At 43.1% G+C, this 13,024-nt stretch overlaps 1 protein-coding gene and 1 long non-coding RNA gene across 8 annotated transcripts in view; one reads left to right on the plus strand and one right to left on the minus strand.

The window, feature by feature from the left end:
* Positions 1–13,024, plus strand: part of SAP130 (Sin3A associated protein 130) — a 94,923-nt gene that overhangs the window by 69,701 nt on the left and 12,198 nt on the right. For all 7 annotated transcript variants that reach the window (XM_047772593.1, XM_047772596.1, XM_047772597.1 and 4 more), the window contains 3 exons: positions 3,786–4,144; positions 9,216–9,464; positions 9,647–9,772. In XM_047772593.1, coding sequence (XP_047628549.1) covers positions 3,786–4,144; positions 9,216–9,464; positions 9,647–9,772 — 734 coding nt within the window. The remainder of the gene's footprint in view (positions 1–3,785; positions 4,145–9,215; positions 9,465–9,646; positions 9,773–13,024) is intronic.
* The window catches only part of LOC125123195 (uncharacterized), a 77,525-nt gene that overhangs the window by 5,042 nt on the left and 59,459 nt on the right, over positions 1–13,024 (minus strand). Inside the window, exon 2 of the long non-coding RNA XR_007134003.1 lies at positions 5,118–5,197. This is a non-coding gene — a long non-coding RNA (uncharacterized LOC125123195). The remainder of the gene's footprint in view (positions 1–5,117; positions 5,198–13,024) is intronic.

Raw genomic sequence — 13,024 nt, forward strand, 5'->3', positions numbered from 1 at the left:
GAGGTTGCGGGTTCGGTCCCTGCCCTTGCTCAGTGGGTTAAGGATCCGGCGTTGCCGTGAGCTGTGGTGTAGGTTGCAGACGCGGCTCGGATCCCGAGTTGCTGTGGCTCTGGTGCAGGCCGGTGGCTGCAGCTCCGATTGGACCCCTAGCCTGGGAACCTCCATGTGCTGCAGGAGTGGCCCAAGAAATAGCAAAAAAAGACTAAATAAATAAATAAATAAATAAATAAATAATAAAAAATAAATAAATGTTTAAAAAATAAATAAAATAAAATACTTATTTTGAAATAATTTAAGACTTGCAAGAAGCTGCAAAAATAATAAAGTTATCATGTACCCTTTATCCAGCTTCCCCAAATGATTACATTTTACATAACTAGTACATTTTCAAAATGAAAGAATTGGCATTGGTACAATACTGTTGACTTAACTACAGATGGTATTAAAATGTCACCAGTTTGTATAATTTTTTTTCTTTTGGTGTATACTACTTTGAGATTTTATCACATGAATAGATTTGTAGGGGTGTAGGTTGCAGGCACAGCTTGCATCCCCTGTTGCTGCCGCTATGGTATAAGCAGGCAGCTACAGTTGTGATTTGACCTCTAGTCTGGTAACTTCCATATGCCACAGGTGTGGCCCTAGAAGAAAAAAAAAATATGGATATACCAGAATTTATTTGTCTATTTGCTCACTGAAGTACATTGGGGTTATTTCTAGTTTGGGGCTATTACAAATAAAGCTGCTCTAAATATTCATCTGCAGAGTTCTGGATAAACACACATTTCATTTCTCTAGGATAAAAATCCCAAGAGTGTAGTCGCTGCATTACACTGTACATTGTATTTTTTAAATTAATTTATTTTGGGAGTTCCCATCGTGGCTCAGTGGTTAACGAATCCAACTAGAAACCATGAGGTTTCGGGTTCGATCCCTGGCCTTGCTTAGTGGGTTAAGGATCCAGCATTGCCATGAGCTGTGGTGTAGGTCACAGACGTGGCTCGGATCCTGTGTTGCTGTGGCTCTGGCGTAGACCGGTGGCTACAGCTCCGACTAGACCCCTAGCCTGGGAACATCCATATGCCATGGGAGCAGCCCTAGAAAACACCAAAAAATATATATATATTTTTTTTTAGGGGAGCACATCTTCAGCATGTGGAAGGTAGTTCCCTGGCCAGGGATCAAACCCCGTGCCAGAGCAGCGACCCAGGCCGCTCCAGTGACAACACCTGATCCTTAACCCACCACACCACAAGAGAACTCCAATATTTTTTAAATTTTGTCAGAAACCACCAGACTATTTTCCAGAGTGACTGTACCATTTTAAATTCATACCTGCAACACGTGAGATCTGTTTATTATATAACCTTGCTTAACTCATTTATTAGTTCTAAGAGGTTTTTTGTAGATACTCATATTCTTTCCTATGCTTGATATCATAGGATATATATTTTTTTTACCATTCTAAAAAAAACAAACAAAGAAAAAGAAAAAAGGGGTTCCCTTCTTGGCTCATCAGTTAACAAACCCATCTAGGATCCGTGAGGATGTGGGTTCGATCCCTGGCCTTTCTCAGTGGGTTAAGGGCCCAGTGTTGCCGTGAGCTTTGGTGTGGGTCGCAGATGCAGCTCAGATTCCGCATTGCTGTGGCTGTGGCTGTGGTGTAGCAGCTCAAATTCAGGCCCTAGCCTGGGAACCTCCATAAGCTGCAGGTGCAGCCCTAAAAAGCAAAAAAAGGATGTATATTTTCACCATTCTGATATGTGTGTGGTAGTATATCATCGAAGCTTTACTTTGCATGTTTCTAGTAGCTAATCGTGTTGAGCATCATTTTGTGTGGTTATTAGCCATCTGAATATTCTCTTTAGCAAAGAATCTGTTCATCATGCATGTGTTGAGCCCATTTTCTAATGGGATTGTTTCCTTAGTGTTGAGTTTACAGAGTTGTTTACATAGTCTGAATATAATTCCTTAATTAGATACAAGTTTTGGGTTTTTTAACCATCTTAACCATTTTTTAATTACGCATTTTAGTGGTATTAAGTACATCCACACGGTTGCACAACTGATCTCCGATTTTTCATCTTGCAAAATTGCAACTGTATACCCATTATACAACATTGTTCCTCACCTCAGCCCCTGGAAATCACTGTTTTGCTTGCTTTTTTAATGAATTGGACTATTCCTGGTACTTCATATAAGTGGAGTCCTACAGTAGTCATCCCTCAGTATCCGAAGGGCATTGGTTCCATGACTAAGGTAGGCCACTGCAAATGTCAAAATCCATGAACGCTCAGGTCTCTTATATAAACTGGCTTCCTGGCCTCACTCAGTGGGTTAAAGAACTGGCGTTGCCATGATGAGCTGTGGTGTAGATCGCAGACACAGCTCTGGTCCCAAGTTGCTGTGGCTGTGCCGTTGGCCAGCAGCTACAGCTCCAATTCTGCTACTAGCCTGGGAACTTCCATATGCCATAGGTATGGCCCTAAAAAGGCAGAAAAAAAAAGAATGTACTTTTATCTTTTCTTTTTTGGCTTTAGCCATAGCATGTAGGGCTATAATCTGAGCTGTTGCAGAAATAATGATGTGTGGTTATGCTTTGGTCACAGTGAAAGTCCAAAATATGTATTTTAGAACACTGTAGTTACTTTAGATATCTGGAGTATCTTTGGTAAAACATGCTGGAAAGTTATAAGAATGGTGTCCTTGGGTAAAGGGCTGGACGTGTGAAGTAGATGAAGTTATTTTCAATTTGTATTCTTTTATATCTTTTGGATCATTGCCATATTCATGAGTTTCCTCTTTTATAAGAAAAAATAAGTTTACAAGAAACTACATATGAAGTAGGAATACAATTGTTATTTTTTAAAAACGCTTCAGGCAACATGAATTAAGGAATTCTTGGAGGAAAAAAGTACACTGTAATGAAACTTGGTTGTCTTTCATTGATGTGGTTTGATTGATTCCTTTAAAATGTTCTTTGTTTTATAAGTTAAATCCATTACCACCTTATGAAAACTTGATTGGAATGGGTCATGGTGGAGATAATTTTTTTTCTTTAATTTTTTTTTTCTTTTTAGGGTCACACCTTCGGTATGGGGGTTCCCAGGCTAGGGGTCAAATCAGAGCTATAGCTGCTGGCCTACACCACAGCCACAGCAAGGCATGATCCGAGCCACATCTGCAACCTACACCATAGCTCACGACAATGCCGGATCCTTAATCTACTGGGTGAGGCCAGGGATTGAACCCCCATCATCATGGTTCCTAGTCAGATTTGTTTTCACTGCACCACAACAGGAACTCCAAGGTGGAGATAATTTTAAAACTTGAATTCCTTTTCAAAGTTACCTTTAAGTTCATTTTTAAAATCAAGGATTATGGAGCTCCCATTGTGGTGCAGCGGAAATGAAGCCAACTAGGAACCATGAGGTTGTAGGTTCGATCCCTGGCCTTGCTTAATGGGTTAAGGATCTGGCATTTCCATGAGCTGTGGTGTAGGTCACAGACACGGCTCAGATCCCACATTGCTGTGGCTATGGCATAGGCTGGCAGCTGCAGCTCCAAGTTCGACCCCTAACCTGGGAACCTCTGTATGCCACAGGTGTGGCCCTAAAAGGCGAAAAATAAATTAATTAATTTAATTTAGTTAAATCAAGGAATAGAGTTTTAGTTGTGCTGTTTGTTGTACAAAAACAATTGCACAAATAACTAATTTTCTGTGATGCTCCAAGTTAAGGCAGTTTGTTCTTGCTTTCTACATCATCTTTGCTTTTGTATTTCAGTGCCAAACCCAAGTCAGAAATCCACGTATCTATGGCTACTCCAGTCACTGTGTCAATGGAGACCATATCCAATCAAAATACTGATCAGCCCACCATTGCAGTCCCACCCACCGCCCAGCAGCCTCCACCAACCATTCCAACCATGATTACAGCAGCTAGCCCCCCATCACAACCAGCCGTCGCCCTTCCAACCATTCCTGGAGCAGTTCCCATCACTCCACCCATCACTACCATTGCAGCTGCCCCTCCACCATCAGCAGCAGTAGGTGGCAGTCTCTCCTCCGTTTTGGGCCCTCCTGTTCCTGAGATAAAAGTTAAAGAAGAAGTGGAACCAATGGACATCATGAGACCGGTTTCCGGTAAGTTCATTATCAGAATACTCTTAATTGGTAATTGCTTCTTACCCAGTCTCTAAATCTCCTGAGTCCAAACTCTTGTGTGACCCTCAGGCAGGAAGCCTGACTCCTTGATGCCCATTTTATACTTGTATTTTATTAGTTTTTAATAAATAGAAGAAGCATAAAGTGCCTTTTGAAAACTAAAACCATTTTGCTGCCCTTTTGTAATTAATTTTCTTACCAAAATCATGAAAAAGATTATTATTTCCCTAAGAATATCTTTAATCATAGCCTCTTGTACTCATTAAGAAAATTTTGCCATGTTGGAGTTCCCGTTGCGGCACAGCAGAAATGAATCTGACTAGGAACCATGAGGTTGTGGGTTTGATCCCTGGCCTCACTCAGTGGGTTAAGGATCCAGCATTGCCGTGAGCTGTGGTGTAGGTTGCAGACACAGCTCAGATCTGGCATTGCTATGACTGTGGTGTAGGCCGGCAGCTGCAGCTCCGACTAGACCTCTAGCCTGGGAACCTTCATATGCCGCAGGCATGGCCCTAAAAAGACAAAAAAAAAAAAGAAAAAGGAAAAGAAAATACTGCCATGTAAAAAGGGATCACAATGTGATTATAGCAAAGGGGTAAGTAATTTACAATTTATTCCCTGACATTTTTTGTTGCCGTGTATGTGCAATAAAGTAAAATTTGTATTGTTGAAAATAGTTCTAAACTTATTTGTGATTAGTTAAATCTTAAAACTACCATTACCCCTTTTCTTTCTTCCTAGCTCTAAACTTTTAGTTTGGAAAAGGCAGGTCACTTTGGAGGTTTTCTTTTCATTTGTTTTGTTTTCTGTTTTTTTAACAATTTATTATGGAATCTTAATTTTTCCTGACTATGAAAGTAGCATTCTGTGTATGATACTGATGAAACACAGACAAAACCAAAGTGGAAAGTAAGTAACTTGGTGCTGTAGTTACCACATATCACCCTCTTACCATTTTGGCATGACGGCCCCCATCTCTTGCTGTCTTTTCAGTTAAGAGGTGTGGCCATGCTATGTCTACAGCTGTTAAACCTGCCACAGAAAAAAGAAGAAAAAATGAGTTCCCATTGTGGCTCAATGGGTTAAGAATCCAACTAGTATCCACAAGGTTTCCCACGTTGCTTGGATCCCGTGTTGTGGCTGTGGTGTAGACCGGCAGATGCAGCTCCAGTTTGATCCCTACCCTGGGAACTTCCATGTGCCACAAGTGCAGCCCTGAAAAGGAAACCTGCTATGTATTTATTTCCTTATTTATTGTCATTAATCACACCATGAAATACCCTTCCGTGGTACCCATGTTTAGCCTCAGCAATTCCGTTGAAAGATGTGCATAAACCCTGGAGGGGAAATAAAATAGTCTCGATCTTGCTGTCCATCTCTCTCATTGTTCTGGATAGTTCCTCTTACCCTTCTGTACTAGGAGGCTGGCAGTAGTCATTCCTCACACTGTGGAGGGCTTGGCACCAGACATGCACGATACAAGCTTGTTCAAAACAAGCACGTCGCCATCCTCTTAGAGCTTACATTATAGCAAGGACAGTAGACAGTAAAATAAAGCAGGGACAAAGTATAAGGGAAAATTAGGGCTAGAGCTGTGATTTTTAAAAGTGTTTTAAAGGGAAGGCCTTACTTGAGACATTAAAGAGATGAAATGCTGGCCACGAGGATATATAGATAAAAAGCAGTTCAGACCAAGAGAGCAGTAAATGTAAAAGCCAAAGATAGGAACATGCCTCGCGTGCTCAAAGAATAGCAAAGAAGCGGTGTTAGATGAGCTGAGTGAGTGAGGGCAGTGGGAGAAACAGGTCAGGATTGTGAGAGCCTTGGACCTCTGTAAGGACTTTGACTTTGCTAAGGGCAGTGGGGAGCTATTAGACGGGTTCTGAGCAGAGAAGGGAGTTGAGCTCACTTCCAGTTATAACAGACCAGTCGCTGCCCTGTGGGGAAAGACTGTGGGAACAAGGGTCACCTTAGGGGCACATGTTCAGAGGCTGGTGCACTAATTTCAGGAGGCAGTGAAGGTTTCAACCAGGGTAGCAGTCACGTGGTATGAAGTGGTGACAGTCTAGATAGACTGTTGGTGTGGAACGGAGAGGACTTCTTCAAAGATTGGATGTTGTAAGTGAGAGACTGGCATCAGAGGCAACGATAAAAGTTTTGGTCGTAGTAACTGGAAACATAGAGGTGCTGCTCGCTGAGACAGGAGAGGGTGCAGGGACTCTGTTGTGTAGGGAGAGGTTAGGAGTTGGTTTTTGCTGTGGTGAGTGGGAGGCCTCTGTTAGACCTCAGATGGACACATCAGGTAGGCAGTTGGATCTGTGAGCCTAGCTTTTGGAAGAAAATTAAGTCGCAAATAGAAATTGGGAAGTTGTCCTTGTATTTATGAATTATGTTTAAATCCATGAGCCTGGATAAGCTCACCTGAGGAGTGAGCGCTGATAAGAAACTAGCAGTTGTGAACTGAGCCCTGGGGCAGTGCACCATTTTGAGGAGGGAGAAGAGGCAGAGCCAGCAAAGGAGACTCAATGCAGGGGCCAGAGGAGAGGGATAAAATACCCTGGTATATGTGGTGTCCTGGAAAGCCAGGACAAGGGTCACGGCTGCTGAGAGATCGATTAAGGTAAGGACTGAGCAACACTAAGGTCATGGAGATCTTGAGCAGTTTCCATGTAATAATATTGGTCAGAACATGATGCGGAGTGGGCTCAAGAGAAAGCTAGAAGGGGGATGTTAGAGATGGTGAGTATAAACACCTTGAGGATCTTGTTATAAAGCACCCAAAAAAGGAAGGGCACTGTCTGAAGGGAAATGATGCCAACAGGAAGTTACTTTTAAGATGGGACAAATGACTTGCATATGTTAATGGGAATGATCCATTAGAGGGGGGAAGGACTGATAATGCAGGGAAAGGAGATGAGAATTCCTGAAGTGATGTCTGAGAAGGTGAGAGTGAGTGGGACCTGTTGTGTCTGTGAAGGGATCTGTCTTTGTGGAGACCAAGAGAAAGAAGTGCCTGCTCACCATGCAGGTAAGTGGGCACATGGGATGGGAATTTAGGGATGTTTCCTTCTGATTATTTCTCTGTTTTTCGGTAAAATAGAAAGAAGGCTCATTGGCTGGGAGTAAGGTGGTGTGGAGGGTGAATGGATTTAGCAGATGCAGCTGAGTTGTCCAGCAGCAGCAAGGCCTGCCTGAGGTCAGTGAGCAGCTGATGGGAGACCTGTCTGAGTTGCTGTTTTTCTCTGGTTACATTCAGCTGCACAGGTGCAGATAGTTGAAGAGTTAGATTTAAGCTGTTGTGCTTTTGCTCAGTGAGTACAGTGAAGCAAGAGAAGGGACAGGAAATGAATAAATAAAGCAAATGATGATGGGAGAATTAAAACCCAGTGATAGGAGAGAGAGGATATTAGAGGCATGTGCGACAGCAAAAAAAGGAGGGGGAGGGTCTGGATAATGGGTAACAGTTGCAAATGGCTCTAGAAATTGTTGGAGGTGAGTTACAAAGAGCTGTGATCTGTAAAGGTATTGCTTTGGGCTGGAAAGTCGGATGCTAGAAATTGAGATGTAATCACAGAGTTGAGGGTATGACTATTGGGAGTGGGTGGCTGAGGAAGATGGAGGGGAAGGATGGAGCCAAAGTCAGAAGAAAAATCAAGGTGAACTCTCATCATGGTTTGACCCATACAAGCCCAAGCAACAGTTGTTGAGTCCATACTAAGAATGAAGCTTATCTGGAGGCAGAGGACTAAAGTAGTTAAAGAGTCCAAGCTCTGAACTAAACCAGACTGTCTCGCTCAGCTCCCACCTCTCTCATATCCTGCTTGTATGATTTGTGCCACATATTCTCATCTTTAAATCAGGACATGATAGAATGCCTGCTCACTCAGATTATTAAGATTGTCTGAGTTAATGAGTTACCTCCTAAAAATTTATGCTCAATGGCTTGAAAAATAGTGGCTTGAACATAGAAGGTTTTATTATCTTCCTCAAAGCAAATCCTGAAGCAGACAGTCCAGGCACAGTATGTGGACACCATAAAACCACTAGGGATCCAGGCGCCAGCCACCCCTAGCATTGACCCTCATGCTCTTGATGCAAGATAACTGCTGGAACTCCAGCTATTCCATCTGAGCTCCAGAGTCACAGGAAGACAAGGAGTGAGTCATGCCTTCCTTCTTTCATGGAAACTTCTTTAAAGTACTTCAGGAGTTCCCTGGTGGCCTAGCAGTTAAGGACTCAGCAGCAAGGAGTGAGTCATTCCTTCTTTCTTTCATGGAAACTTCTTTACACCAGGAGTTCCCTGGTGGCCTAGCAGTTAAGGACTCATCAGCTGCTGTGATGCAGGTTGAATCCCTGGCCCAAGAACTTCCACATTACCCTAGCATGGCCAAAAAGAAAAAAAAAAAAAAAAGATCTTCAGAGCACTAGCATTTTCATTTCAAGTGCCCACACTGAGCTCTGGGGGGAGACTGGTCCATACGGTCTTTCAGCTGAGTGGCAGCATTCCCATTTTATTTTTTTATTTATTTATTTTTTTAAAGGAACTCTTTTTTTTTTTGTCTTTTTTCCTTTTCTTGGGCCGCTCCCACGGCATATGGAGGTTCCCAGGCTAGGGGTTGAATCGGAGCTGCAGCCACCGGCCTACGCCAGAGCCACAGCAATGCGGGATCCGAGCCGCGTCTGCAACCTACACCACAGCTCACGGCAACGCCGGATTGTTAACCCACTGAGCAAGGCCAGGGATCGAACCCGCAACCTCATGGTTCCTAGTCAGATTCATTAACCACTGAGCCACAATGGGAACTCCAGCATGCCCATTTTAAAGTGAGGGGAGCTCGCTGAGGGAGGTGAAGTTGTGAGGAACTGGGAAGCAGTTGGCAGCGTCTGCCACAATTAGAGTGCTTAGCACAGTCCTGGGCACACAGAAGACTCCATAAATGTGAGCTCTCTTTCTTTTCTGTCTCTCCTCTTTCTCATTGATGGAAATCAAGTAGCACTTGCCACTGTGTTTGGGTTCTCATAGACATGTGCGCTCTTTTTCCTATGATAGCAGTTCCTCCCCTGGCTACCAACACCGTGTCTCCATCACTGGCATTGCTGGCTAACAACCTGTCCATGCCGACAAGTGACCTACCACCCGGTGCCTCCCCAAGGAAAAAGCCTCGGAAGCAGCAGCACGTGATTTCAACAGAAGAAGGGGATATGATGGAGACCAACAGCACGGACGACGAGAAGTCCACTGCCAAGAGTCTTCTGGTGAAGGCCGAGAAGCGCAAGTCTCCTCCCAAGGAGTATATTGGTAATGCACACTTGAGCTAACTGTTGTCTCGGGAAGCATCCCACTTGAGTCCAGAGTCCCTCCTTGAAACTGTCTACCAGCCAGATTTCACTTACAGCTCACCTGCAGGAATTACACCAGGAGGATCATTGCAAATAGATCGTAAGCTATTTAATGTCTTCTTTTTCTTCTCTTTTGAATAGATGAAGAAGGTGTGAGGTATGTCCCAGTGCGTCCAAGACCTCCCATTACTTTGCTCCGACACTATCGGAACCCCTGGAAAGCGGCTTACCACCACTTTCAGCGGTACAGTGACGTCCGGGTCAAAGGTAAGTTTCTCCAGAAATGTCTGATGTGAATGCATGCAATTGGCCTTTCACTCAGCTATATCGAAATAAACAGTAGAATAGAGGAGAGTTCCTGTCGTGCTGCAATGGAAACGAATCCCACTAGGAACCATGAGGTTGCAGGTTCCATCCCTGGCCTCACTCAGTGGGTTAAGGATCCAGTGTTGCCACCAGCTGTGGTGTGGGTTGCAGACATGGCTCGGATCTGTGGCTCTGGCGTAGGCCGGCAGCTGTAGCTCCAGTTAGACCCCTATCCTGGGAACCTCCATATGCTGCACATACAGCCCTAAAAAGCAAAAAAGTAGAATAGAAAGACAGAATCAATATTCCAGTTTCAAAAAGAACCATGTTTTTGTTATAAAGTCTCAAGACTTTATTAACTTAGGCAAAATAAACACTTGAGTTTAAAATTTGGAAAATTATCTTTTGCCTCAGAAAGCTACTGAAATCTTATTGTAATGAGTAAGTGATAGCAGGTGTTGCCAGCTCCCCAAGTGGTGACAGATGACCCCTTTAGCCCACAGAGTAGTTGAGGAAGAGCTGTAATGGACTGTTATTGGACATGGTCTAACATAGTCCCAAGATGTGCAGGTGTGTGGACATCACAAGCCCTAAGAAGTGTATTTTCCAAAAGACTTTTTAGGAGTTCCTGTGGCTCAGTGGAAACAAATCTGACTAGCATTCATGAGGATGCAGGTTTGATCCCTGGCCTCATTCAGTGGGTTAAGGATCCAGCATTGCCTTGAGCTGTGATGTAGGCCACAGACACGGCTCGGATCCCACGTTGCTTTGGCTGTGGTGTAGGCTGGCAACTACAGCTCCCATTCCACCCCTAGCCTGGGAACCTCCACATGCCGCCAGTGCAGCCCTAAAAAGACCAAAAAAAACCAAAAGGGGACCTTTTATTTATCATATGTGAAGCCCTTGGAATGGGCCAGGGATAGCACTCAGTAAATGTTTTTGTGGTTATTGAACGTGAGAATAAAACCCACATGTAGTAAAAATGGCTGGAGTTCCTGTCATGGTTCAGTGTAAACGAATCTGACTGTATCCATGAGGATGCAGGAACCTCCGTATACCGTGAGGGTGGCCCTAGAAAGACCAAAAAACAATGGATGATAGCACTTTGCAAATATCTGCAAAATCTCTCTGGATAAATTTGAAGTGTCATTAGTCTCAAATATAATCATTGCACAGAGAAGCGTAAGTTTTCAAAGGAGTTGTCACATATCTCATTCCCTCAAATAAATTCTAGTGGGAAGCTTCTCTGAGAGTTTCCTTGAAGTCTCAGGATGAATCTGAATTGGGTGGCACTGACTGGTACCTGTTAGCAGGAGTGAAGGGCCTTGACAGTTCAGTTTCTGAATGGAAAAGCTGCACTGCCCAGCTTTTTGTCCTCACAGAGGGAAAGATTTCCAAAGTCAGAGAATGTGGGCTCTTGGTGGAAGCAGGATAAGAGCCACCAAACATTTCTTCATACCACAAGAATTCCATATCATAGCAATAAAATATTTACAGTTTTCCTTGGTAACATTATAATTCATATTAAAGGAGTCTTAGTGCTTTTTGAAACTCCCTCTGCAAAAGCCATCTCAAGAAAGGCAATTTAACAGCTGAATATATTGATTCCTAAATCTTCTATTGGAGTATGTATGTACATGTTAATCACCTTGTGCCAAATCTTTTGACTATTGCACTTAATTGAACTGTTTTGCCTAGCTTTAAAGTCATATTCATATAAAGAAATAAAGATGGAGAAGTTCCCACTATGGCACAACAGCATCAGTGGCATCTCTGGAGCACTGGGATACGAGTTCTATCCCTGGCTCAGCACAGTGGGTTAAGAATCTTAACATTGCCGAAGTTGCACCGTAGGTCACATTTGCAGCTCGGATCTGATCCCTGGTCCAGGAACTCCATATGCCACAGGGCAGCCAAAAAAGATAAGGGAAAAAAAAAGAAGAAGAAATAAAGATGGAAAAAAGGAAAGAAAAGAGAAATAGGAACAAGAAGCACAGAGAACAAATAGAAAACAAATAATGGACTCAGCCTTATGTATCAGTAGTTACCTTCAGTGTAAACAGTCTGAACATACCAATTAAAACAGATTGGCAGAGGGAGTTCCCGTCATGGCTTAGCAGTTAGTGAACCCAACTAGCATCCATGAGAACATGGGTTCGATCCCTGGCCTCTCTCAGTGGGTTAAGGATCCAGCATTGTTGTGAGCTGTGGTGTAGGTCACAGGCAAGGCTTGGATCCAGTGTTGGCTATGGCTCTGGTGTCTGCTGGCAGTTGTAGTTCCAGTCAGACCCCTAGCCTGGGAATCTCCATGTGCCTCAGATTTGCCCCTAGAAAGACAAAAATACCCAAAAGAAAAAGAAAAAAGATTGGCAGAGAGAATAAAAAAAGGGATCCAACTTTATTCTTCCTATAAGAAACTTCAGATACAATGTGTCAGATTGACAGTAAAAGTATGAAAAAATATATCCAGTACAAAAATTAATCAAAAAACAAGAGCGGTTAATATCAAAGTAGACTTCACAAGAAAGGAAATTATTAGAGACAAAGAAAGACATTACACGTTGATTAAAAATACATAGGCAGTATTGGGGAAATAACTACTAAAAAAATAATAATAAATTTTAAAAAAAATACATAGGCAGGAGTTCCATGGTGGCTCAGCAGGTTAAGGATATAGCATTGTCACTGCTGTGGTGTGGGTTTGAATCCCGGGCTCTGCAATTCCACATGCCATGGACGCAGCCAAAAAAATTAATTAAATAAATACACTGAATATGTATTTATTTATTTATTCATTTATTTGCTTTTTAGGGCCTCACTCATGGCATATGGAGGTTCCCAGGCTACAGCTACCGGCCTATGCCACAGCCACAACAACACAAGATCCAAGCTGCATCCGCAGCTTACACCACAGCTAATGGCAACACCCGATCCTTAACCCACTGAGTGAGGCCAGGGATCGAACCCGAAACCTCATGGTTCCTAGTCATATTCGTTTCTGCTGCACCACAACAGGAACTCCTTGCACTGAACATTTAAATAAATATAAATGGGCAACAGAAACCAAGAGCTTCAGAATACTTGAAACAAAAACAGAACTGAAGGAGTAATAGGCAAATGTGCGATTATAGTTAGAACGTCAATGCCCCATTCTCAGCAATTGATAGAAGTACTTGACAGAGGGAGTTCCCGTCGTGGCACAGTGGAAACGAA

Source organism: Phacochoerus africanus, chromosome 3, assembly GCF_016906955.1.
Source record: "Phacochoerus africanus isolate WHEZ1 chromosome 3, ROS_Pafr_v1, whole genome shotgun sequence".
Taxonomy (NCBI): domain Eukaryota; kingdom Metazoa; phylum Chordata; class Mammalia; order Artiodactyla; family Suidae; genus Phacochoerus; species Phacochoerus africanus.